The sequence below is a fragment of the Muscardinus avellanarius genome, assembly GCF_963383645.1.
Source record: "Muscardinus avellanarius genome assembly, chromosome: 4".
Classification (NCBI taxonomy): Eukaryota; Metazoa; Chordata; class Mammalia; order Rodentia; family Gliridae; genus Muscardinus; species Muscardinus avellanarius.
The window spans coordinates 90,897,792-90,924,825 of record NC_137789.1 but is presented as its reverse complement, the minus strand read 5'-3'; the positions used below and the strand labels follow the sequence as shown (position 1 = coordinate 90,924,825).

The 27,034-nt window shown below is 41.0% G+C and overlaps 1 protein-coding gene across 3 annotated transcripts in view; it reads right to left on the bottom strand.

Moving 5' to 3' along the window:
• ADK (adenosine kinase) overlaps positions 1 to 27,034 on the bottom strand; it is a gene marked incomplete at both ends in the record, with an annotated part of 558,240 nt that overhangs the window by 29,679 nt on the left and 501,527 nt on the right. For all 3 annotated transcript variants that reach the window (XM_080694398.1, XM_080694396.1, XM_080694397.1), the window contains one exon: positions 11,846 to 11,932. In XM_080694398.1, coding sequence (XP_080550524.1) covers positions 11,846 to 11,932 — 87 coding nt within the window. The remainder of the gene's footprint in view (positions 1 to 11,845; positions 11,933 to 27,034) is intronic.

Below are 27,034 nucleotides of genomic sequence, written 5' to 3'. Positions count from 1 at the left end.
ATTGCTCACCACTACCAACTAATCATGAACTCACATACAACTTGTAACCTAGATGTTTGAAAACCCACATTTTTCAAGGAAAAAGGAAATCAACCATCATATATCTTGAAGTAACTTAAAAAGCTCTGCCAGGATAAGGTCTGACCTAGCAGGTATCTGCCTGATGAAAAAGAAATTTAAGTGGTGTCATCTGGCGCAGGGCTGAATGGTAGAGGAAGTCAATTGAGAGCAAAGGTTCCCTTATGACAGGTAGCATAACACACACTCCCAACACGAAGGGTGCAGATAAGCAATGTATCTAATACACAGGCACTGGTCACTGCTGCAGCTAAAAGAGTAAATTCAGTGTCCTCTAGAGCTATATCTATGAGGATTACTGCTTCTCTCTTCATGATGGCTGAAAATGAAAACCTGTTTTAGTTCTATTAACAAAGTATGGGACACTGTATTAGAATTTAAAACAAAAACCAGATGGGTTTGTGGCCAGCCTCAGCAACTTATGCCCTCTGAAACTCAGTGAGTTTCAAAATAAAAAATAAAATAGAACTAAAAGTGTAGCTCAGAGGTAGAATGCCCCTGGGCTGATTCCCTAGTATCATAAAACAAAACAAAATAAAAACAAAAACAAAAACCAATGGACTGGGGATGTAGCTCAGTGGTAGAGTGCTTGCTCAGCAAGCGCAAGGGATTGGTTCAATTCCCAGCACCACTACAACTACCACAACAAAACAAAAGCAAATCTCTCCAAGTTGTTTATTTTTTTACGTATTTACGTATTTATTTATTTATTTATTTATTTATTTATTTATTTATTTATTTATTTATATTGTGGCTTGAGCCCATGAACATTCTACCCCTGAGCTACACCCCTAGCCCTTTTTATTTTTATTTTGAGACGGGGTCTCCCTAAATTGCTGAGTCTAGCCTTGAACTCCTGTCTCAGTCTAGATTATAAGTACTGGGATTATTTACCCAGCCAAACCCTCCAATTTAAAAATACTTATTGAGCTGGGTGTGGTGGTATACACTTGTAATCAGAGTACTTGGGAGGCTCAGATCAGAGGATTGCAGGCTCACAGCCAGCCTCAGCTGTTTAGTGAGGCCCTCTGCAATTTAGTGAGACTCTGTTTCAAAATAAATTATATAAAAAAAACAGGGCTAGGGGTGCAGTCCAGAGGTAGAATGCCCCTGGGTTCAATCCCAGTACCACAAAAACAAAAACAAAAACTTGCTGGGCGTGGTGGCGCACACTTGTAATCCCCGCACTTGGGAGGCAGAGACAGGAGGAGCAGGTTCGAAGCCAGCTCGCTGGATTAAGAAACCCTGTTTCTAAATTAAAAAAAAAAAAAAAAAAAGTAAAAATAGGCCTGGAGGTAGAAGGGTTCCATCCCCAGTACCACCAAAGGAAAAAAAAAACAAAAACAAAATTTATTAGGAGTCAGATGTGGTGGCACACGCCTGTAATCCCAGTACTTGAGAGATTGAGACAGGAGGACTGGTGGTTTTGGGACAGCCTAAGCAAGTAGTAACATTCCCATCAACTTAGCGAGAGCCTGTTTCAAGATAAAAATAAAAATAGGCTTGGTAGTACAACTCAGAGGTAGAATGGCCCTGAGTTCAATCCCTGATATGAATAAACAAACAAACAAACAAATAAATAAATGAAGCTGGTGGTATATGTAGCTCAGAGGTAGAATGTCTCTCAGATCAATCTCCAGTAACCCCCTCCCACACACACACTTCATTAGCTTGGCGTGGTGGCACACATCTGTAATCCTAGTACTTGGGAGGCTGAGATAGGAGGAACACTGGTTTTAGAACAGCCTCAGAAATGCAGTGAGATTCTTAGCAACTTAGTTCTTTTTTTGGGGGTGGTGGTGGTGGTAGTACTGGGGATAGAACCCAGAAGCTTCTACCTCTGTGCTACATCTCCAGCTATATTTCATTTTTTAGTTTTCAAATAGAGACTCACTAAGTTGTAGAGGGCCTAGACTGCTGAGTTTGGCCATGAACATACACTCCTCCTGTCTCAGCCTCTCAACTACTGAGATTACAAGAGTGTACCACCATGCCTGGCCTCTCAGCAACTTAGCAAAACTCTTTTGAAAAAACTCTTTCCGCCGGGCGTGGTGGCACACGCTTGTAATCCCCGCGCTTGGGAGGCAGAGACAGGAGGATCGCGCAGGTTCGAAGCCAGCCGCGCGCGCTGGCTTAGGAGACCCTGTTTCCAAATAAAAATGTAAAAATAGGTCTGGGAGTGTAGCCCGTAGGTAGAAGGGCTTCCAGGAACCCCAGTACCACCAAAAAAAAAAAAAAAAAAGGAAAAAACTCTTTCCAAAAAAAGGGGGGGAGGGGTGGAGTCGGGCATGGTGGCGCACACTTGTAATCCCAGCATTTGGGGGGCTGAGAAAGGAGGATTGTGGTTCATGGACCACCTCAGCTAATTAGTGAGGCCCTGTTTCAAAATAAAGAATAAAAGCGGGGCGTGGTGGTGCATGCTTGTAATCTCAGAACTTGGGAGGGCGAGACAGGAGGATCCTGGGTTTTGGTATAGCCTCAGCTACTTTGTGAGACCTTGTTTCAAAATAATAAGAGCCGGGTGTGGTGTCGCACGCTTGTAATCCCAGCACTTGGGAGGCTGAGACAGAAGGATCGCACAGGTTAGAAGCTAGCCTCAGCTACTTAGTGAGGCTCTCAGTAATTTAGTGAGACCTTGTTTCCAAATAAAGTATAAAAATAGGTCTTGGAGTATAGCCCGAAGGTAGAAAAGCCCCTGGGTTCCACCCCTAGTACCACAATAAATAAATAAATAAATAAATAAATAAATAAATAAATAAATAAATATGCTGGGTGTGGTGGCACACGTTTGTAATCCCCATGCTTGGGAGGTGGAGACAGGAGGATCGTGCTGGATCGAAGCCAGCCTTGCTGGCTTAAGAGACCCTGTTTCCAAATAAAAATATAAAATAGGTCTGGGAGTGTATCCCGGAGGTAGAAGGGTTCCATCCCTAGTACCACCCAAAAAAAAAAAAAAAAATAAATAAATAATTAAAAAATAGGGCTGGGGTGTTAGCTCAGAGATAGAATGCCCCTGGGTTTAATCCCCAGTACTACAAATAAATAAAAATAAAATACAATAAAATAAAAAATAGGGCTGAGGGTATAGGTCTGAGGTAGAATGTCCCTGGGTTCAATCCCCAGTATCACAAAAAACAAAACCAAAAGAACAACAACAGCAACACAAACTTACTATATTGCCTCTGTATTTTTCAATACTGACCAATCAAAACTTGCTATATCATAGACTGGCAGCAGTCCACAGGCCAGTGTTTGGAAAACCACTTTGGCTCTTTCTCCTCGCTTGGAGAAGAGATGATATAGTGCTATGAGGTAGTATAGCACTGTGTTTATGAATAAACACTTGTAAATCAAATTTTGAGCTTGAATTCTGTTTTTTGTTTTTGTTTTTTTGGTGGTACTGGGGTTCCTGGAAGCCCTTCTATCTCCGGGCTACACTCCCAGATCTATTTTTACATTTTTATTTGGAAACAGGGTCTCCTAAGCCAGCGCGCGCGGCTGGCTTCGAACCTGCGCGATCCTCCTGTCTCTGCCTCCCAAGCGCGGGGATTACAAGCGTGCACCACCACGCCGGGCCTCTGGTGTTTTTTTTTTTTTTTTTTTTTTTTTTTTTTTTTTTGTGTGTGTGTGTGTGTGTGTGTGTGTTACTGGGGATGGAACCCAGGGGCATTCTACCTCTGAACTACACCCCCAGTCCAATTTTTTATTCTTTATTTTGAAACAGGGCCTCACTGAGTTGTGAAGGGTCTCTTTAAGTAGCTGATGCTGCTTTGTGTGCAGATATTCCTTTCTCTTCCATTGTATGGACTTGATTTTCTGTCTCTAATGAATATTTCATATTCCTGATAACCAAGGCAATTCCATACTTCATTTAATGGTTTTAAGGCAAATTTCCATTTAAGAAATATAACACAGAAGATGTCCTACTAGAGTAGAAAGACAAGGAAAGGTGGTGGTGTTGATATAGGGCCATTTAGCAGCAGGCAGCTGTCATCTTAGTCACCATCAAGTAACTCCCTGCAAGACAGGGTCATATGAAGGTTTTGGGTTTTGAGTAAAGTGTGAAGAACAAAGTACTGATCCCTCATCATGTTATTTTCTAGTCTTCTGAATTAGAAAACAAAGGTAAGGTATGGCACAGAAAAAAGAGATCACAAGAATCCTTTTTTTCTTTTTCTTTTTGGTACTGGAGATTGAACCCAGGGCATTCTGTCTTCAAGCTGCCCTTAAGCCCTATTTTTTTTTGGGGGGGGAGGGGGGCAGGACTGAAGATGGAACCCAGGGGCCATTCTACCTCTGAGCTACTCCCCCAGCCTTATTTTCCTCCTTCCTTCCTTCCTTCCTTCCTTCCTTCCTTCCTTCCTTCCTTCCTTCCTTCCTCCCTCCCTCCCTCCCTCCCTCCCTCCCTTCCTTTCTTTCTTTTTTGTGGTACTGGGGGTGGAATCCAGGGGCTTTTCTACCTCTGAGCTACTTTCCCAGACCTATTTTATACTTTATTTGGAAACAGGGTCTCACTAAGTTGCTGAGAGCCTCACACAGTAGCTGAGGCTGGCTTCTAACCTGTGCAATCCTCCTGTCTCAGCTTCCCAAGTGCTGGGATTACAAGCGTGTGCCACCATGCCTGGCTTTTTATTCTTTATTTTGAAAGAGGGTCTCACTGAGTTGTGGAGGGCCTCAATAAGTAACTGGAGCTGTACTTGAACCGTGATCCTCCTATCTCAGCCTCCCTAATGCTGGGATTACAAGCATCAACTACCATGCCTGGCTCTAGCCCTATTTTTATTTTGAAACAGGGTCTTGCTAGGTTTCTGAGAGTCTCACTACTTTGCTGAGGCTGTTTTCTAATCTGTAATCCTCCTGTCTCAGCCTTGCAAATACTGAGATTACAGGTGTGTGCCAGCTTAATAAATTACAAGAATCCTGTACCATTTCTTTGCATAGTACTGTGAAGCAGCAGTGAAGAATGGGAAGGGAAGCTGTGAATGTTTGAGAACAAACAAACAAGGTGAGGACAGAAAACGTGAAGATAATTAGAGAATCTCTGTGGCTCACAGAAGCATACATAGGTGTTGCACAAAGAGGGAGCAGCGTTCTTGCTTGCAAACAATCTTTTTTAAACCAAATCTTTTCTTTTTTTGGTGGTACGGAGGATGGAATTCAGGGGCATTCTACCTCCAAGCTACACCCCCAAGCCTTACTTTATTCTTTTATTTTGAAACAGGGTCTCACTAAGTAGCTGAGGCTGGCCATGAACCTGTGATCCTTCTGCCCTCAGCCTCCTAAATCCTGGGATTACAAGCGTGCACCACCACACACGGCAACCCAAATCTTTCTAACCATGAATTAGAGAATGAAGTTAATTTTCCCCTTTATTAGATGGGGGAATAAGATCATTATTTACCTTGTGATTGCTGAGTGGCCTTAAGAGTCATTTCATATCACAAGTAATCTTTTTAGGATAAAACACTTTTCCTGCTGAAGCTGTGAGAGAGGTTTGAAAATCCAAAGTACTCAAAGCCAGCAAGGTTACTTTACTATCACTCAAAAGAAAATGTTCTAAGCTCTAGATGGCTCTTAACCATACTTACTGAAGTCTTTTATCCTAGGAATGTTGGTCCTTGGGTGAGCTCTCTAGTCTGTGCCTAGACATAATCTGTCAACGGTGTGTTCACTCTCAGTCTAAAGATGATCTGTAGGTCTGGTCCATATATTTACAGCTTCCATAAAACATATGATTAATTATATTAGATTAACACAGGCTGGTATTGACAGCCCGGTGGGAACGTATTGATCCGGTCTCCTTTCATGTTTTTCTTTAGTTTCATTTGTTGGGAAGACATAGGGGAAGAGGTTTCACTGGGAACAATGACAGTGCCTGTCACACAATGTTCTCAATGTTTCTATTTGTTACTATGGCAGTGACAAAGAGGTTTCCAAATGAAAACGCAGACCTGCTGTGACAACAGAACAGGTTTTCTCCTGACCTGGGAAATTAGGAAATCATACTTAGAGATTATAGAATTATCTCTATTTTAAAAGGTACAATGCTAGCACTTGGGCTTTTGAGGAAAAATGTGAAAAGAGTAGTTTTATCAGAATTGGCCAGTGACAGTGAGCAAAAGGTTACCAAGTGCTTAATTCTCCAAACAGAACAGGAAGCATGCTTGTTAGAGCTAGAGGAACTTGTCACTGTAACTAAACCCTTGAGATGGAACTATAAATTTAACTTATGTACATTTGGGATACTCACCTAAAATTATACACAAAATGGGTGTTGTGGCCCATGCTTGTAATCCCAGTACTTATATAGTAGGATGAAATAGTAGGATTGTAGGTTCATAGCCAAACTCAATTACTTAGGCTCTCTGCAACTTAGTGAGACTCTGTTTCAAAATAAAGAATAAAAGAGCAGGTGTGGTGGTGCACACTTGTAATCTCAGCACTTGGGAGGCTGAGACAGGAGGATCGCAAAGGTTCAAAGCCAGCCTTGGCTACTTAGTGAGGCTCTCAGCAACTTAGTGAGACCCTGTTTCCAAAAAAAATATAAAATAGGTCTGGGAATGTAGCCCAGAGATAGAAGGCCCCTGGGTTCCATATCTGCTACCACCAAAAAAGAATAAAACATAGGGCTGGAGTATAGTTTAAAGGTTGAATACCCCTGGATTCAATTCCCAGTACTGCAAAAAACAAAAACAAAATTTATACATAAAAATCCATGACGTAGCCAGACATGGTGGCACACACTTGTAATCCCAGCCTTTGGAAGGCTGAGGCAGGAGGATCGCAGTTTACGAGCAGCCTCAGCTATTTACTGAGACCCTTTGCAACTCAGTGAGACCCTGTTTCAAAATAAAGAATAAAAGTAAAGCTGGGGTGTAGCTCGAAGTTAGAATGCCCCTGGATTTCCTCTCTAGTACCGCAAAAAAGAAAAAAAATCCATAATGCAGTCATAAGTCTTAATTGCCTAAAAGGAACAAATGGCCCTCCGGCACTGAGCTACATATTCAGCACACGGTAGCTGGAGTAATGCTTTCTCTAAAAACTCGAAATGTTTGAAAAGAAAGTTACTGAGCTGGATGTGGTGGCTACACATGTGTAATCCCAGTACTTAAGAGGCTGAGACAGGGGAATCACAGGTTTGAGTCCAGGCTCAGCAATTTAGTGATATTCAGCAACTTAGCAAGATCCTGTTTTAAAATTAAAAATAAGCTGGGCATGGTGGCACACGCTTGTAATCCAGGTACTTGGGAGGCTGAGACAGGAGGATTGCAGATTCAAAGCCAGCCTCAGCAGCTTAGTGAGACCCTGTTTCTAAATAAAATATAAAATAGGTCTGGAGGTGTAGCACTGAGGTAGAAGGCCCGTGGGTTCCATCCCCAGTACCACACACACACAAACAAATTAATTAATTAATTAAAAACAGAACTGGGTGAAGCATAGAACGCCCTGGTTCAATCCCCAGTATTCCCCCCACCCCCCAAAAAAATTTTTTTTTGTTCTTCATAGAGTTAAATCACCATAAAGTAGACTGGAATATATAGAGATGTGTGTGTGTGTGTGTGTGTGTGTGTGTGTGTGTGTGTTCACAAACAATAGAAATACTCTTAGGCAAGCAAAATTTTTAAATAGCAGTATGAATATATTATTTATCCAAAGATAGGATGTGTCAATCAGAAAGGAGATATTTTAGCAGAGCATTGTGGCACATACTTGTAATCCCAGTACTTGGGAGGCTGGGACAGTAGGATTGCAAGTTCATAGCCAGTCTCATCAACTTAGTGAGGCTTTCAGCAACCTAGTGAGACCTTGTTTTTTTTTTTTTTTTTTTTGGTGGTACTAGGGATGGAACCCTTCTACCTCCGGGCTACACTCCCAGACCTATTTTATATTTTATTTGGAAACAGGGTCTCTTAAGCCAGCGCAGCTGGCTTCGAACCTGCGCGATCCTCCTGTCTCCGCCTCCCAAGCACGGGGATTACAAGCGTGCGTCACCACGCCCAGCAAGTGAGACCTTGTACCCTCACAGGTGGGCAAAGATAGCCTGTAGATCATGTTTGGCCTGTGGCCTGTTTTTGTATGGAGAGTTAAGAACAGTTCCTACATTTGTAAAGTGTTATAAAATACACAAACAAACAAAACCCCCCAAACAAATAAGCAAACAAACAAGAATACACAACACAGCCAATTCACTACCTGATCCTTTTTAAGAAGAAGGTAGTGGGACCCCTGTCCACAGCTTCTCTCCTTTTTTTTTTAACCTAGCTATACCCTGACAATAAATAATGAGGCTAGGGAAGTAGAATGGGATAAAAAGAGGCTGACAAAAAACCTCTAAAAGAAACTTCCAACTGTTTTTTTTTTTTTTTTACTGTTTTTCAGTACTGGGGATTGAACCCAGGAGCATTCTACCTCCAAGCTAACACCCCTAGCCCTATTTTTTCTTTTTTTCTTTTTCTTTTTGGTGGTACTGGGGTTCCTGGAAACCTTCTACCTCCGGGCTACACTCCCAGACCAATTTTATACTTTTTAATTGTAAACAGGGTCTCTTAAGCCAGCACGGCTGGCTTCCAACCTGTGTGATCCTCCTCTCTCCACCTCCCGAGCGCGGGGATTACAAGCGTGCGCCACCACGCCGGGCTTCTTTTTCATTTTGAAACAGGGTCTCACTGAGTTGCAAAGGGCCTCAGTAGCTGAGGCTGTCCACAAACCACAATCCTCTTGTCTCAGCCTCCCAAATGCTGGGATTACAAACATGAGCCACCACACCCGGCTTCCCACTGTTTTGACAAAGTTAATTTATCATTCAAATCGCAAAGCAGATGGTAGCTAGCTGTCTGGTGTCAGTATCCTAAGAATGGCCTCTCTCGCTCATAAAGTCTAAATGTTTGTTTTTTACTAAGTATGGTAACAGTATAGGTAGTGAGGCATCTGTAAGGGAATTTCTTGTGGGGCTAGAAACCCCACAACTCCTGGGTCTGAGAGTAAGTAGCTCATTGGGTTACCATCATATCTTTGATGGCATTATTATTATGTGTCCTACTAAATGTCAAAGAAATATAATATTTTTTTAAAGATTCTAAAGTCCTTGAGTAAGTTTCTGGACTAATAATTTTGGTTTAGCCAATTTCTAAGCAGAAAGTCACTACTGTTTCCTTAATGTTTTATGAAATATGGCTTAATTCTGAGTAAAATATTTTTAGCCTACATAGATTTTATATTTCTAAAGAGTATGGAATAGATAAAGTAGGCACAAAGAACTCTTATAATTACAATGCAAAAGCCTTTCAGAGAAAAGAAGTAAAAAACAGAAGCATGAGCCAGGCCGGTGGTATATACTTTATAATTCCAGTACTTGGGAGGCTGAGACAGGAGGATTGCAGGTTTGAGGATAGCCTCAGTAATTCAGCAAGGCTCTTAGCAACTTAGTGAGACTTAGTTTTAAAATAGAGAGAGAGAGAGAGAGAGAGAGAGAGAGAGAGAGAGAGAGAGAGACAGAGACAGGGAGAATAGAAAGATTATGCAGGAATAGTTTCAGAGAAAGAAAATAAAAAATTGTGTTGGTGAAAAGACCATTTAAAAAATATTTAAAGCTAGGCATGGTGGTGCCTATAATTCCAGGATTGAAGGTTTACTGCCAGCCTCAGCAATTTAAGCGCCCTGAATTTAGGCGATATTCTTTTTCAAAATAAAAAATAAAATAGAGCTGTGGGTGTAGCTCAGAGGTAGTATACCTCTGGGTTCAATCCCCAGAAAAACACCCCTCCTGCACGTGCGCGAGTGCACACACACACACACACACACACACACACACAAACAAAGCAAAATAAAACAGTTTAAGGCACCACACAGCTGGGCGTGGTGGCGCATGCTTGTAATCTCAGCGCTTGGGAGGCTGAGACAGGAAGATTGCACAGGTTCAAAGCCAGCTTCAGCTACTGAGTGAGGCTCTCAGCAACTTAGTGAGACCCTGTTTCCAAATAAAGTATTAAATAGGTCTGGGAGTATAGGCCAAAGGTAGAAAGCCCCTGGGTTCCACCCCTAGTACCACACACACACACACACACACACACACACACCACACCAACTTGGTTTCCCAGGCTTTGTATTATCTTCTGGGGAAAGGCACAATTGTCAGCTCCATTTGCCTTTTTTTTTAACCTTCTCATGCTTGGTTTTTTTTGAGAAAGAAACAAAGCAGAAGGCCCCCTTTGGGTTATCTTCCAGGAACCTAAAGCTTTCAAAAGACCATATCTTAGACTAATTACACTTAACTCTAAGGATTTTGTTTATTTACTTATTTTAGTACTGAGGATTGAGCCCAGGGGCATATACCTCTGAGCTATACCCAGGCTTAATTTATTTTTATTTTCAAACAGGGTCTCCCTAAGTTGATGAGTTTCACTAGTTGCTGAGGCTGTCCTCAAACCTGTGATCCTTCTGTCTCAGCCTCTCAAGTCTGGGATTACAGGCCTGTGCCACCATGCCAGACAACTATAAGAAATTTAGATTCATCAAAATAAGAACCGCCGGGCGTGGTGGCGCACGCTTGTAATCCCCGCGCTTGGGAGGCAGAGACAGGAGGATCGTGCAGGTTCGAAGCTAGCTGCGCGCGCTGGCTTAGGAGACCCTGTTTCCAAATAAAAATGTAAAAATAGGTCTGGGAGTGTAGCCCGGAGATAGAAGGGCTTCCAGGAACCCCAGTACCACAAAAAAAAAAAAAAAAAAAAAAGAACCCTTTTTTCTTCTTCTTGGTGCTAGAGGGTAAACCCAGGGGCATTCTACCTCCAAGTTACATACCTGGCCCTATTTTTGTGTGTGTGTGTGGTAGTAGGGATTGAACCCAGGGCATTCTACCTTTGAACTACATCCTCCAATCCGATCTTATTTATTTGGAAATGGGGTCCCATTAGGTTGATGAGAATCTTATTACTCACTGAGGCTGTCCTCAATCCTCCTGTCTCAGCCTCCCAAGTATTGGGATTACAAGAGTGTTCCCAGTTTTCAAAATAACCTGTCTTGATCTTATTTTTTAAATTATTTTTTACTTTTTGGTTGTACTGGGAATGGAACCCAGGGGCCTTCTACCTCCGGGTTACACTCCCAGACCTATTTTATATTTTTATTTGGAAACAGGGTCTCACTAAGTAGCTGAGGCTGGCTTGGAACCTGTGATCCTCCTGTCTCAGCCTCCCAGGTACCGGGATTACAAGCGTGCGCCACCACGCCTGGCCTTGATCTTATTTTTGAGTACTCATTCCCAAAATAAATCCTTATAAATTTGAGCCCTTATAAATCTGCCAGGTCTCAGGCTGGGGCAAAACTGTAACCCTTCCCAGTAGAATAAATACCCACTCGAAACAGATGTTATAATCAGAGAATATAACATCATCCTTAGTCATCAGCATACTGTTTAACATTCACCTCAATTTCTTTTAAAGAATAACACCATGTTGACATTGAGGCCTGCAAGGCTACCAATACACTGTATACCATACTTGATGCAGCTTGTTTATGCAATATTCTGACAGATGCAATTAATCTTGTGAAAATGACTGGGGAAGTGTATAACAGCAAATTATCTTTGTGGAACACATAGTTTTCCTCTAGTCCACACCCTCATAACACTCAACAATGATAGCAGTAGACGGAAGAAAACATTAGGAGTTAATTATTTGAAAGAAAAAATATAGTTATTAAATTAATACATCTTGCCTATGTGGCAGACAAGGGTTAAAACGTTTAACTTCTATAATAACTGAGTCTGTACCTCCAACAAATGCATCTCCAGCTCCATTGGTGTCAATAACTTCTTTCTGATCTTGATCCAGGACAGCAAAAGCAGTGACTTCATTTTCTGCAACAAGAGCCAAAGAAAGCAGACTGACCTCTCTTGTAATTCTCAGTATACAAGCTCACTCAGCAAAGGCTGATGCTCCTTCCTTGGCCATCATTCAGAGACAGAGATGGGACATGAACTTGAACACTTGGGAAAGAACATGAAATTAATATGCATGCTTCATAATCTGCAAGCAGTACTTTATAATTTAGAGCATACAATGTTGTATATGTCCTGTGACAGATCAAGCTAGCTCACATTTTGGGGGAACGACTGCCAATGGCAGCAGTATTTTGTTGTTATGTGTGTGTGTGTGTGTGTGTGTGTGTGTGTGTGTGTGTTGGTGCTGAGGATTGAACCTGGAGGCTTTCTACCTCCAATCTACACACCCAGCCTGATTTTTTATTCTTTATTCTGAAACAGGGTTTCGCTAAGTTGTGGAGGGCCTCACTAAGTAGCTGAGGCTGGGCGCAAACCTGCAGTCCTCCTGTCTCAGCCTCCCAAGTACTGGGATTACAAGTGCACACCATCATGCTTAGCTTGCAGCAGTACTTTTTGGACAGAACAAATGATAGAACGGGAATTAGGAGCTACAGGAAGTTTTCAGATTGGATTGTGGTCTCTAGCAAAGCTGCAAACCTGACTGTGCTGCTGGCAACATGATCTTTAACACAGTTTAAGAGTTACCAATTTAAGCTGGGCATGGTGGTGCATGCCAATCATTGCAGGTTCATGTCAGCCTCAACTACTTAGTGAGACTCTGTTTCCAAATAAAGAATAGCGGGACGTAGTGGTGCACACATTATTCAGGAGGGAGGTGGAGACCTGAGGATCGTGGTTCATGGACAGCCTCAGCTACTTAGCAAGGCCCCTTAGCATCTCAGTGAGACCCTGTTACAAAACTAAACAATAAAAAATAGGGCTGGTGGTGTAGCTTGGCGGTACAATGCCCCTGGGTTCCATCCCCAGTACTGCAAAAAAAAAAAAAAAAAAAAAAAAAGCTGAGGGTGTAGTAGCTCAGAGGTAGGATGCCCCAGGGTTCAAACCTCAGTATGACACACACACACACACACACACACACACACACACACACACACACACACAAAAGTTATCGATTTAAAAAGCACAATACTGATCTTGACTGCTTTTCTACAGAAAATCAAAATAGCACAATGAAAACATTACTATTATTCTGTTACTTCATGCCAGTATCAAGGATTATTTGTTTTAGTTCGCTTATTATAAATCTGGTTACTTTTTGCAAAGGAAGGAGTCACTAGCTATTTGCTATCAAAAGAGAAAACCGAAGCTGGGTGTGGTGGTGCAGGCCTGTAATCTCAGGACTAGGGAAGCTGAGACAGAAGGACCACAGGCTTGAGGCTAGGATGTGATAGTTTAGTGAGACATGATTTCAAAATAAGAAATAAAAAGGGCTGGAGTAGCTCAGAGGTAGACCACCCTAGGGCTCAAACTTTAGTTGCCTCCTACACACACACACACACACACACACACACACACACACACACACCACAAGCACCAGAGTGATCAGCTCTTCTAGCAGAGCCTGGAACAGTGCTTGCTTTTTGGCTATACAGCGAACCATTACAGTTCATCACCCTTGACACTTGATGGTTCTGGAATTACTGTGGTGAAATCTGGCTCAGAGGACAACTGCAAATGACTAGATGGTACTTTTTATACTGAGGGCTAGAACTTCTGAAATCACAAATTTGTATTTGTGTGTGTGTGCGTGTGCGTGTGTGTGTGGTACTGGGATTTGTGAACCCAGGGTCATTCTACCTCTCAGCCCCCCCTTTTTTGTGGTACTGGGGATGGAACCCAGGGGCACCGTATTTCCAAGGTACATTCCTAGCCCCATTTTTTAGCCAGCCTGCCTGCCTGCCTGCCTGCCTGCCTTCCTTTCTTCCTTCCTTCTTCCCCTCATTCCTTCCTTCCTTCCTTCCTTTCTTTCCTTCTTTTTCTTTCTGTACCAGAGATGGAAGCCAGGGACATTAGACCTCCAAGGTACACCCTCAGCCCTATTTTTTTTGTTTTTGCGGGTCTGGGGATGGAGCCCAGGGGCATTCAACCTCCGAGCTACACCCCCTGCCCTATTTTATTCCTTATTTTGAAACTGGGTCTCACTGAGTTGCAGAGGGCCTAAGTAGCTGAGGCTGTCCTTGAACCGTGATCCTCCGGTCATAGCCTCCCAAATGCTGAGATTACAAGCATGCGCCACCACGCCCAGCTCCTATTTTTTAGTCTATTTATCTTTTATTTTGAAACAGGGTCTCACTGAGTTGTGAAGTGCCTTGCTCAGTAGCTGAGGCTGTCTGCAAGCTGCGATGCCCTTGGTCTCCATCTCCTGAATGTTGGGATTACAAGCATGTGCCACCACGTCCGGCTCTTAGTCCTATTTTTCATTTTGAAACAGGGCCTCACTGAGTTGCAAAGGGCCTCACTAAGTAGCTGAGGTTGTCCATGAACTGAGACTAGGCTCCTGTCTTAGCCTTTCAAATGCTGGGATTACAAGTGTTGCCGTGCCCAGCTCCCAGTCCCATTTTTAAAATTCTTTATTATTATTATTTTTGGAGAATGTTTTACCACCCAGGTCTATTTTATTATTTTGTTTTGTTTTTGTGGTACTGGGGATTGAACTCAGGGGCATTCTACCACAGAGCTACAACCCCAGCCATATTTTTTTTTTCTTTATTTTGAAACAACGTCTCACTAAATTTTGGAGGGCCTAAATTGATGAGGCTGGGCTCAAACCTGAAATTCTCCTGTCTCAGTCTTCCAAGTACAGAGATTACGAGTGTGCAACACCACACCCAGCCACAAATTTGTATCCTTTATGGGATAGCCATGAATAAAAACGATCTCACCTAAGAACAGGAGGAGGCTAAAGGAGACCTTGAGGACCTTAAGAGAGATCTTAATAAAAAATCTTAAGGAGCTGCACATGCTTGTAATCCCAGTACTTGGGAGGTTCAGACATAAGGATCACAAGTTCATGGCCAGCTTCAGCTACTTAAGGAGGCCCTCTGCAACTTAAGTGAGAGCTTGTTTCAAAATAAAGAATAAAAATAGGGCTGGTGGTATAGCTCTGAGGTTTACGGCCCCTGGGATCTACACCCCCCCACACAAAGAATCTTAAGATTCATAAAAAGTATATTCTGTCTGCCTTGTGCTACCTGCTACTAATGGATCCTTTCAAAAAGAGACAAGCATAAATATGTTACTGCATAAAAGACTGGATCACTAGGTGTGGTGGAACACACCTGTAATCTCAGTATTTGGGAGGCTGAAATAGATTGCAAGTTAGAGGCCAGCCTCAGCAACTAGCAAGATCCTTGGCAACATAGAGAGATCTTGTTTCAAAATAAAAAAGAAAATAGGGCTGGGGATCTAGTTCTGAGGTAGAATGCCCCTGAGCTCAATTGCTGGTACCTAAAACGCAAAACAAGAAAACAAAACAAAATAAATATCCCCCAAAGCCAGAATTATTATTCACAAAGACGACTCACTCACTTAGATATTCCTATGGCCATATGACTACAGATAGATGCTAAGAAAACACTATACCAGAAACATATAATTTTAACTAAACTTATCACACTTTGTAACACTAGAGCATACATGGAAGTTAACAAGATTTTGATTAATTGGAAGTTGTGGAGTAAATATACAGAATTAAATTTTCTAGGGAGTATGCAAGTATATATGGCTACATAGGCAAAAGGGAAAAAGAGATGTATGCAGTCTTTATTAGAAATAACTGGGAAAGAACTGTATGCAGTCAGATTTAAGAAAAGGTCTGTACCATAAATATTTATAAACAAATCTGGTTTTATTACTTCCAAGTACAAGTCATACTATAACGGGAACTAACAACGATAAACCTAGAACAAATAGGGACTAAATAACTAAAGTGAGCTAAGTTAATGACACCATTGCTATTAATAATAGGGCTATATTATGTAATAATATGTTTGTAAAACATTTTAAGTACTATAAGAATTACTGAATATACAAATTTTAAAAATCACATATAAATGGTAACTAGACAGAATTCCTAAAGTTCCTGTTAAAACAAGTTATTCATTTTGATTGAGTAAATTTTTTATTTTTGAATAAAACCAAAGTTACAGTGAAAGAGATTATTTTGAACTTCCCTATTTATTTATTTATTTATTCATTTATTGGTGTTACTGGGAGTGAAACCCAGGGTATTTTCTACCACCAGGCTATACTCCCAGACTTATTTTATATTTTATTTTGAAACAGAGTCTCACTAAGTTGCTGAGAGCCTAACTAAGTAGCTGAGGCTGGCTTCGAACCTGTGTGATCCTCCTGTCTCAGCCTCCCAAGTGCGGGGATTACAAACGTGTGCCACCATGCCCGGCTTATTTATTTATTTATTTGCGGTATTGGGGATGAAACCCAGGGGGGCATTCTACCTCTAAGCTACACCTCCAGGCCTATTTTTTGATTCTTTATTTTGGAAATAGGGTCTCACTAAGTTGCAGAAGGCCTCACTAAGTAGCTGGGGTTGTCTGCGAACTGCAATCCTCCTATCTCAGCCTCCCAAATGCTGGGATTACAAATGTGTGCCCCAGGCACAGCTCCCCTCTTTTTGAAAAAAAATATACTTTTAGGCCGGGCAGGGTGGTGCACGCTTGTAATCCCCGTGCTTAGGAGGCGGAGACAGGAGGATCTTTCTTGTAGGTTCGAAGCCAGGCTTGCTGGCTTAAGAGATCCTTTTTCAAAAAAAAAAAAAATATATATATATATATATATATACACACACACACACACACACACATATATACATATACATATATATATACATATATATATATATATATATATATATATATATAGTAGGTGTCTGGGAGTGTAGTCCAGAGGTAGAAGGGGTTCCAGGAACCCAAGCACCCCCCCACAATATATATATATACACTTTTATTGGTGCATTAAAGTCTTATAATGTACATCATCTTAATAGTGACATATATGCACACAGCACTTGGTGAGTGTTTCCCAGGCTCCCTCCCCATCACTCCCTTTCCAAATACTGGGTACTGAGATTGACATTGGTATTATCATATATGAACGTAAAGCGGAGGGAAGTGATTCCTTCATTGATCCTCCCTCTCCTCTCCCTTTCCCCTAGACTATCTTCCTGGCTCTGCTGAGGTTTCTCCTCCATTATCTGGAGTCCCTCCTCTGGTATCCCAATTACTCCATAGTTTCCACATATTAGAGAAAACCTATGTTCCCCCCCTTTCTGTGACTAGCTAATCTCACTTAACATAATGTTCTCCAGGTCCTTCCATTTTTCTAAAAATGACATAATTTTGTTGTCCTTTATTGCTGAGTAGAATTCCATTGTGTTGGTATACCATAAGTTTGTAATCCTTTCATCTGTTGATGGACACCTAGGCTGGTTTCAGAAATTTGGCTATTGTGAATTTTGTTGCTATAAACATGGGTATGCATATATTACTGTAGTACTACAGTAATTATCTTTCCCTTTGGAAAGATATCCAGGAGTGGTATAGCCAGATCATATGGTGGATCCATTCCCAGTTTTCTGAGGAATCTCCACATTGATCTTCATAGCAGCTGAACTAATTTGCAATCCCACCAACAGTGTAGAAGAGTTCCAATTTCACCACATCCTTGGCTCAAGTGGCCCATTTCTTTCCTTCCTTCCTTCGTTCCTTCATTCCTTCCTTCCTTTCTTTCTTTCTTTCTTTGTGGTACTAGGGTGGAACCCAGGGGCTTTTCTACCTCTGGGCTATACACTCAGACCTTTTTTATATTTTATTTGGAAACAGGGTCTCACAAAGTTGCTGAGAGCCTAAGTAGCTAAGTCTGGCTTCGAACCTGTGTGATCCTTCTGTCTCAGCCTCCTAAGTGCTGGGATTACAAGTGTTTGCCACCATATCTGGCAGTTGCCCATTTCTTGATTGGGTTGTTATTTTTTTAGTGTAAAATCTTTTAAGTTCTTTGAATATTCTAGGTTCTCTATCAGAGGCAAAGATGTTCTCCCATTCTGTAGGTTTTCTCTTTAGACTCTTGATGGTTTCTTTTTATGAGAAGAAACTTTTTAGTTTAATGCTATCCCATTTATTAATTCTTGTTTTAATTTCCTGAGTTATAGGGGTCCTGTTGGGGAAGTTTCTACCTATGTGTATATGCTTTCCTCTAGTAGCTTCAAAGTCTCTTGTCTAATTTTCAGGTCTTTGATCCATCTCAAGTTGACTCTTGTGCTAACTAAGGACTTAGTTTTATATTTCTACAACTGTATAACCAGTTTTCCCAACACCCTTTGGTGAAAAGAGTGTCTTCTCCAATTTATGTGTTTGTTATCTTTGGCAAAAATCATTTGGCTATAAGTGTATGGATTTTTTTCTGTATATTCTATTCTGTTCCATAGGTCACTGTATCTCTTTTTGTGCCAGTACCATGCTGTTTCTATTACTATAGCTCTGTAGTATAATTTGAAGTAAGGAACTGTGATGCATCCTGCATGGTTCTTATTGCTGAGAATTGCTTTGGCTATTCTGGGTCTTTTGTTTCTCCGTATGAAATTTATGACTGATTTATCTAGGTCTGTGAACAATGACATTGGTATTTGGGTAGTCAATTTGCATTGACTCTGTAGATCATTTGGGGCCATTTGGTAATTTTATTCTGCCTACCCAAGAGCAAGGGAGATCGTTCTTCTAAGATCTTTTTAAATTTCTTTCTTAAGTCTTTTATAATTTTCATTGTAGAGGTCTTTTACCTCCTTGGTTAGGTTCATTCCTAGGTATTTTATTGGTTATGAGGTTATTGTGAATGGAATTGTTTTCTATATTTCTTTCTCAGTGGATTCGTGGTTCATCAATAAAGCTACTGATTTTTTTTTTAAAGTTTGAGTTTGTATCCCACTACTGAATCAGCTGTAGTAGTCTTTTGGATGATTTTTTTTGGTCTTCTAAATATAGAACCATGTTAAGTCGGGCGTGGTGGCACATGCTTGTAATCCCCGTGCTTGGGAGGCTGAGACAGGAGGATCGCACAGGTTCAAAGCCAGCCTCAGCTGGCTTAAGAGACACTGTTTCCAAATAAAATATAAAATAGGTCTAGGAGTGTAGCCCAGAGGTAGAAGGCCCCTGGGTTCCATCCCCAGGACCACCACCAAAAAAAAAAAAAAAACAAAAACAAAAAACCATGTCATCTACAAATAAAGATAATCTGAATTCTTCTTTTATTCCTTTGATATCCTTCTCTTATTGCTCTGGCAAGAGTCTTGAGGGCCATATTTAAAAGGATTGGTGACAGTAGGGATCCTTGTCTTGTTCTTGATTTTAAAGGAAATTCCCAGTTTGTCCCTACTCAGTATGATGTTGGCTTTGGGTTTATTGTCTATTGCTTTAATGATATTGAGGTATGTTTCTTCTATTCTGACTTTCTGCAGTGTTATTAACATGAATGGGTGTTGGAGTCTATCAAATGCTTTTTCAGTGTGTGTGTGTGTGTGTGGGGGGGTACTGGGGATGGATCCCAGGGGATTCTTCCTCTGAACGACATTTTTATTCTTTATTTGGAAACAGGGTCTCACTGAGTTGCAAAGGTCCTCACTAAGTAACTGAGGCTGTCTGCAGACAGTAATCCTCCTGTCTCAGCCAAATGATGGGATTACAAGGGTGCACCACCACACTTGGCTTTTTAGCATCTTTTGAGATGATATAATTTTTGTGCTTAGCTTTATATATAGGGTGAATAATATTTACTGATTTGTGTGTTTTGAACCAGCTTTGTGTTCCTGAGATGAAACCAACTTGGTCATGGTATACAATTTTCTTTTGTATATTTTTGTTGTTATTCTCTATTTCATTGATTTCTGCTCTAATTTTAGTTATATCCTGCCTTCTACTGGCCTTGGGATTAGACTGTTCTGTGTTTCCAGGTTGTTGAGATATGCCTTTAGGATATATATTTGGTGACTGTTTTTCTTATGTGGACACTCAGTGTTATAAATTTTCTTAAAATTACCTTCAAAATGTCACATAAATTTTATGTCATATCTCTATTTTTATTTAATTCTGGGATTTTAAAATTTCCCCATTTCTTCTCTGATCTAGACCTCATTTGAGAGTGTCTTCATGTATTTATGTAATTTCTTTTGGTCTTCCTGTTGTCGATTTCTACTTTTACTCCATTATGACCTGACAAGATGCAGGAAGTTATATTACATTTTTAAAATTTGCTGGTACTTGCTTTTTGGCCCAGAATGTGGTCTATTTTTGAGAAGGTTCCAAACAAGAGCAAACAATAAGAATGTGTATTCAGCTGTTACTGACTGACACATTCTTCTATGTCTATCAGGACCATCTGAGGTCTGAAGAGTGTACTCACCTATTGTCTGGAGGGTCAATGTAATGGGGTGGATGGTGTGATGGTCTCAATATCATTATTATTATTATTATTATTATTATTATTATTATTATTATTATTATTGGTGGTACTGGGGTTTCTGGAAGCCCTTCTACTTCTGGGCTACACTCCCACGGGCTACACTCCCAGACCTATTTTTTAACTTTATGTGGAAACAGGGTCTCTTAAGCCAGCGAGGCTGGCTCCGAACCAGCGCGATCCTCCTGTCTCTGCCTCCCAAGCGCGGGGATTATAAGCGTGCACCACCACGCCCAGCAAGTCTCAATATTATTGCACTTGGGTCTAATTTGTGATCTGATATCTGAAATTTTTGTTTTATAAAAGTGGCTACACTCACATTTGGGGCATAAATGTTTATTATCATATCTTCTTGTTGGATTGTTCCTTTTTTGCAGTACTGGGAATGGAACCCAGGGGCACTGTACCACCAAGCTACACCCCCAGTCCTATTTTTTATTCTTTATTTTTTACTTTTATTTTTTTTTGCAGTTCTGGGTATAGAATCCAGGGGCATTCGACCTCCAAGCTACACCCCCTGCCCTATTTTGTATTCTTTATTTTGAAACAGGGTCTCACTAAGTTACAGAGGGCTTCACTGAGTAGCTGAGGTTGTCCGCGAACCGCGATCCTCCTGTTTCAGCCTCTAGAATGGTATGGAAAAGACAAAAAAGCGGTAGCAAACTTCAGCAGAGAGTGAAAAGTATGAGGTAAAAACCAGAACACTTGAGATGGGCAAATCAATGTACATCTGTCATCCCAGCATTTGGGAGGCTGAGATAAGAGGATCTCAGGTTCCAAGTGTAGGATCTTAGGATCGAGGCCAGCCTCAGCAACTCAGCAAGACCTTGTTTCAAAATAAAAAAAATAAAAGTGGCTGGGAGATAGCTTAGAGGCAGAATGCTCCTGGGGTTCAAGTCCTAGCACCAAAACACCAAAACACAAATAAACACAAACACTTAAGATCCTTATGAGAAGCTCTTGGCTTATTCCTTACAATAAGATAATTTCCAGAGCACTAATGTTTCTGTTTGCTTGGTTTTTTTTTTTTAAGCCTTTTATCTGGGAATAAGTTTAACAGAAAATTTAAAAAATACAGGGTATTTCCATATAACAGAATCCAGAATACCATTTTTTTGTGGGACTGCAGATTGAACCTAGGGGCATTCTACCTCTGAGATAAACCCCAGCCCAATTATTTTTTTCTTATTTGGAAACAGGGTCTCACTGAGTTGCAGTGGGCCTTGCTAAATTGTCAAGGCTGTCTTCAAACCTGCGATCTTCCTGTCTCCGTCTCCCAAGTAGTGGGATTACAAGTGTCAGAATTACCAGTTTTGAATATATATATATATTTGGTACTGGGGTTCCTGGAAGCCCTTTGACCTCCGGGCTACACTCCCAGACCTATTTTTACATTTTTATTTGGAAACGGTCTCCTAAGCCAGCACGCGGCTGGCTTGGAACCTGCGTGATCCTCCTATCTCCGCCTCCCAGGCGCTGGATGACCAGCGTGCATACCATGCCCGGCTGTTTTGAATATTTTGCCACATTGCTTTGTCATTCCCCTGCACATACAGTTTTTCAAACATTTTGAGCACAAGTCACATATATTATGCCTCTTACTCCTTTTTTTTTCCCCTCATCTTTTTGTGGTACTGGGAATGAAATCCACGGGCATTCTACCTCCAAGATACACCCCCAGCCCTATACTTTTTAATTCTTTATTTTGAAACAGGGTCTCACTGAGTCGCAAAGGGCCTCACTAAGTAGTAGTCAAGGCTGTCCCTGTCTCAGCCTCCCAAGTGCTGGGGTTACAAGTGTGCGCCACCACGCCTGGGTGCCTCTTACTCCGTAACACTTCAGTATGTCTTTCCTAGGAACAAAGACACTCTCTTAGGTCACCAGGGTACCACTGATAATTTAATTAATCAATTTATTTATTGTGATTGAGGATTAAACTTGGGGGCATTCTATCTCTAAGCTATACCCCTTGATCAATTTTATTAATTTGAAAACAAGGCCCTGCTAAATTGCTAAGGCTGGTTTCAAACCTGTGATCCTCCTGTCTCAGGCTCCCAAGTACTGGGATTACAGGTGTTGCTACCACTCCCAGATGGAGATTCTTTCTTGAATGGTGAGAATTCTAAAATTGCTTAATGTGATGCTTGCATAACTCTGTGAACATACTAAAGACCAGTGGGTTGTACATTTTACATATTTATTTTTTGTGTGGTGGGGTTGGAACCCAGGGTCTTTCAACCTCTGCGCTATACCCTAAGCCCTATTTTATAATTCATTTGGAAACAAAGCCTCACTAAGTAGCTGAGGCTGGCTTCAAACATGTGTGATTCTCCTGTCTCAGCCTCCCAAGTGCTGGGATTACAAGCGTGCGCCACCACACCTGGCTTTGGGTTGTATGCTTTAAATGAATGAATTGTATGCTTATTTGAATGCTATTTCATTAAAACTGATTCTTTTAGACTTTTTTTTTGTGGTAGTGAAGGTGGAACCCAGGGGTGTTCTACCTCCAGGACACACTCTCAGACCTATTTTTTTAAAATAATGTGTTTTTATTGGTGCATTATAGTCCCATGTTATAATGTAAATGATGTTGATAGTGATATACATGCACACAGCACTTGGTGCCCCCCATCCCGCCTCCCCATTTACCTTCCTATAAAGAGGACCCAGATTGACGTTGATATATTCATATATGTACACACATTCGATGGTAGTATTTCCATTACTGAGGCTCACTCTTCCTCCTCCCCTTCCCTTAGACCACCTCCCTGGCTCCACTGAGGTTTCTTAAAGCTTATTTTTGAACAAAGGTATCACCTGGGCTACTCTGAACCAAGTGAGGTTTCTCACTTGGAGACCTTTCTATAGCAAACACAGCATGTTCTCATTATGTTTCACTGCTGCATAACAGTCCATTGTATGAATATACTATAACTTATTATTTTTTATTCTTTATTTTGAAACAGGTTTCACTAAGTTGTGGAGGGCCTCACTAAGAGCTGAAACTGTTCTCGAACCTGTCTCAGCCTCCTAAATACTGGGATCACAAGCCACCAAACCCCACTCTAAAAGTGATCCTTGCCGGGCGTGGTGGCGCATGCTTGTAATCCCTGCACTTGGGAGGCGGAGACAAGAGGATCGTGCAGGTTCAAAGCCAGCCTCGCTGGCTTAAGAGACCCGTTTCCAAATAAAAATAATATAAAATAGGTCTGTGAGTGTAGCCCGGAGGTAAAAGGACTTCCAGGAACCCCAGTACCACCAAAAATAAATAAATAAATAAATAAATAAATAAATAAGTGATCCTCCTGTATCAGCTTCCCAAATACTGGGATTATAAATGTGCGGCCCCACACCCAACTCTATAACTTATTTAACCATACTTTTAAATCAGACTGATGGACTTTGAGGTTATTTTCAATTTCTGTTACCACAAATGATGTAGCAAAGTATTAGGACTTTTTAGTGTGTGTGTGTGTGTGTGTGTGTGTGTGTGTGTGTGTGTGTTACTAGGATTAAACCCTGAAGCATTCTATCTCTGAGCAATACCCCAGCCCTATTATTTATTTATTTATTTATTTATTTATTTATTTAATTTTTGCAGCACTGGGGACCCCAGGGACATTCTACCTCTGAGCTATACCCTCAGCCCTATATTTTATTCTTTATTTTGAAACAGGGTCTCACTGAGTTGTAAAGGGCCTCACTAAGTAGCTGAGGCTGTCCTCTAACCGTGATCCTCCTGTCTCAGCCTCCCAAATGCTGATTTTTTTTTTTTTCCAGTACTGAGAATGGAACTCAGGGGTATTCTACCTCTAAACTCTAACCCCAGCTTGATTTTTTATTCTTTTTTTTTTTTTTTTGGTGGTGGTACTGGGGATGGAACCCTTCTATCTCCAGGCTACACTCCCAGACCTATTTTATATTTTATTTGGAAACAGGGTGTCTAAAGTCAGCCTCAACTGGCTTAGAACATGCACGATCTTCCTATCTCTGCCTCCCAAGTGTGGGGATTACAAGCCTGCGCCACCATGCCTGGCTTTTTTATTCTTATTTTGAAACAGGGTCTCACTGAGTTGCAGAGGGCCTCACTAAGTAGCTGAGGCTGTCCACGAACCTGTGATCCTCCTGTCTCAGCCGTCCAAATGCTGGAAATTACAAGTGTGCGCCACCACACCCAGCTGATACTTATTATGAAACAGAGACTTGCTAAGTTGATGAGATCTCACCACTTGCTGAGGGTGTCCTTGAATCTGGGATCCAACTGGAATTGTAGGCATGTATCACCATGCCAACTGTATTAGATCTTTTATTTCAAACAAACTTTAATGTGTGTGTGTGTGTGTGTGTGTGTGTGTGTGTGTGTTTTATTGGGGATGGAACCCAGGCACATTCTGCCTCTACACCCCCAGCCCTATTTTATTTTTTATTTTGAAACAGGGTGTCACTAAGTTGTGGAGGGCCTAAGTAGCTGAGGCTGGTTGTGTACCTGTGATCCTCCTGTCTCAGCCTCCCAAGTATTGAGATTATAAGCATGCACCACCACATCTGGCTAGACCTTAAACTTAATTATTGTACTTAATAGCCAAGTCAATAATTTAATTCCTACTGTATACAGAAATCTGACACAAGAAAACTAAGAATCCAGGAAATGTTTTTCTTTTCACTAGGACACATACACCAGGATATGAGCAAAGACATCTTACTCAGACTGCCCTAATAGACAGGGTAATGAAACAGATGACAAACTCTGCTGAAAATAGAGATTTATAGAACAATCCTAATTAACAAAGGTTTTTGGGGAATGAAGAGTTCTGCATTAATTTAATTTTCTGGTTAAAGAAAAAGCAAAAAGTCTTTTTAGTTAGAAATCTTTCTAAATGTATTAATATAAAATATATCATGACATCCTTGCTTTAATTAGATTTTTGAGCTAAAATTTTTCTTTGATAATAGAAATCATCCTTCAGCACTTCTCAATGTTAGTATCTTGAACATCAATTCTTTTTTTTTTTTTTTTTTTTTTGGTACTGGGGATGGAAACTCAGAAAAATTAGAAAAATTTACCTCCAAGCTACACCTCAGCCCTATTTTTTATTCTTTCTTTTTATTTTTTTGTGATACTAAGGATGGAACGCAGGGGCATTCTACCTCTGAGCTACATACCCAGCCCTGTTTGTTTTTAATTCTTTATTTTGCAACAGGGTCTCACTAAAATGCAAAGGGCCTTAATAAGTAGCTTGAGGATGTCTGGGAACCGCGATCCTCCTGTCTCAGCCTCCCAAATGCTGGGATTATAAGCAAGTACTACCACTTCTGGCTCTGAACATCAATTCTCATTACAGTTCTAAAAGTATAAATGCTTTCATGAAAAAAAGGCTAACTAAAATGGTGGGAAATATGCTGTATTAAGAGCTACAACCTCATGGCTTTAGTCTGGTTTTGGTATAGCTACTTTATTCAATAAATATTTCCTACAAGTCTATCATGTGTCAGGTACTCTATTCAAGACTGGGATGACAGATGTGAATAATGCAGACAACACTCATACTTTATGAGGCCTACATTTTAGCAAGGATAAGAAATATATGTTACAAGTGTTTTATTTTCAGGACTGGGGGTTTGAACCCAGGGAGCTCTACCACTGAGTTACATCCTCAACCCTGCTAAGAATATTTTAAAATTTTGAGATAAGATTTTTATTTTGAGATGAGTTGCTCAGACTGATCTCAAACTTGAGATCCTCTTGCCTCAGTCTCCTCAGCAGTTGGGATTATAGGAGTTTGCCAGATAATATGAGATATTAATAGATGCCACAGGCAAAAGGTAAAATCAGTGTATGTGATGAAGTGTGATGGGAAGAGAGTTAGACAGACATCACTTCCTTACCAACGAGGTAATATTTGAGTTGAGACTACAATGGCAAGAAGAAAAAAGCCATTTGAAGAGCCATGGATTGAATACTCCAGCACAGAGGTGCTGAACTAGCAAACAAGCTTGGAGAGCTAAGCTCATTTAAGATAAGAAGGTCACTGTAATTGCGGTGGAGTTAATGTGGAGAATTTGTGGGATTATATTCTATGTAATGTAAAATGGAAAACCATGGAGGGGTTTTTTTTTTTAGGGGGGACTCTGGGGTCTTATTTCCTTTTTTTTTTTTTTTTTTTTGGTAGTACTGGAGATGGAACCCAAAGGCTTTCTACCTCCAGGTTACACTCCCAGACCCATTTTTATATTTTATTTGGAAACAGAGTCTCACTAAGTTGCTGAGAGCCTCACTAAGTAGCTGAGCCTGGCTTCGAACCTGTGCTATCCTCCTGTCTCAGCCTCCCAAGTACTGCACCATCACACCCGGCTCTTCTGGGGTTTTCTACCTCAATGCTTTACCCTCAGACCTTTTTATTATTTTGAAATAGGCTCTTACGTTATTGCATGCTGGCCTAGAACTAGTGATCCTCCTGCCTCAGCCTCCCAAGCACTGGGATTACCACCATCCCACCTCCATCTTTAATTTAAAAAGATCATTCTGGGTTAGGAGTGGTGCACACCTGTAATCTCAGTACTTGGGAGGCTGAGACAGGCTGCAGGTTCAAGGTAGTCTCAGCAACCTGGAAGACTCTCAGCAACCTGTGAGACCCTGTTTCAAAACAAAAA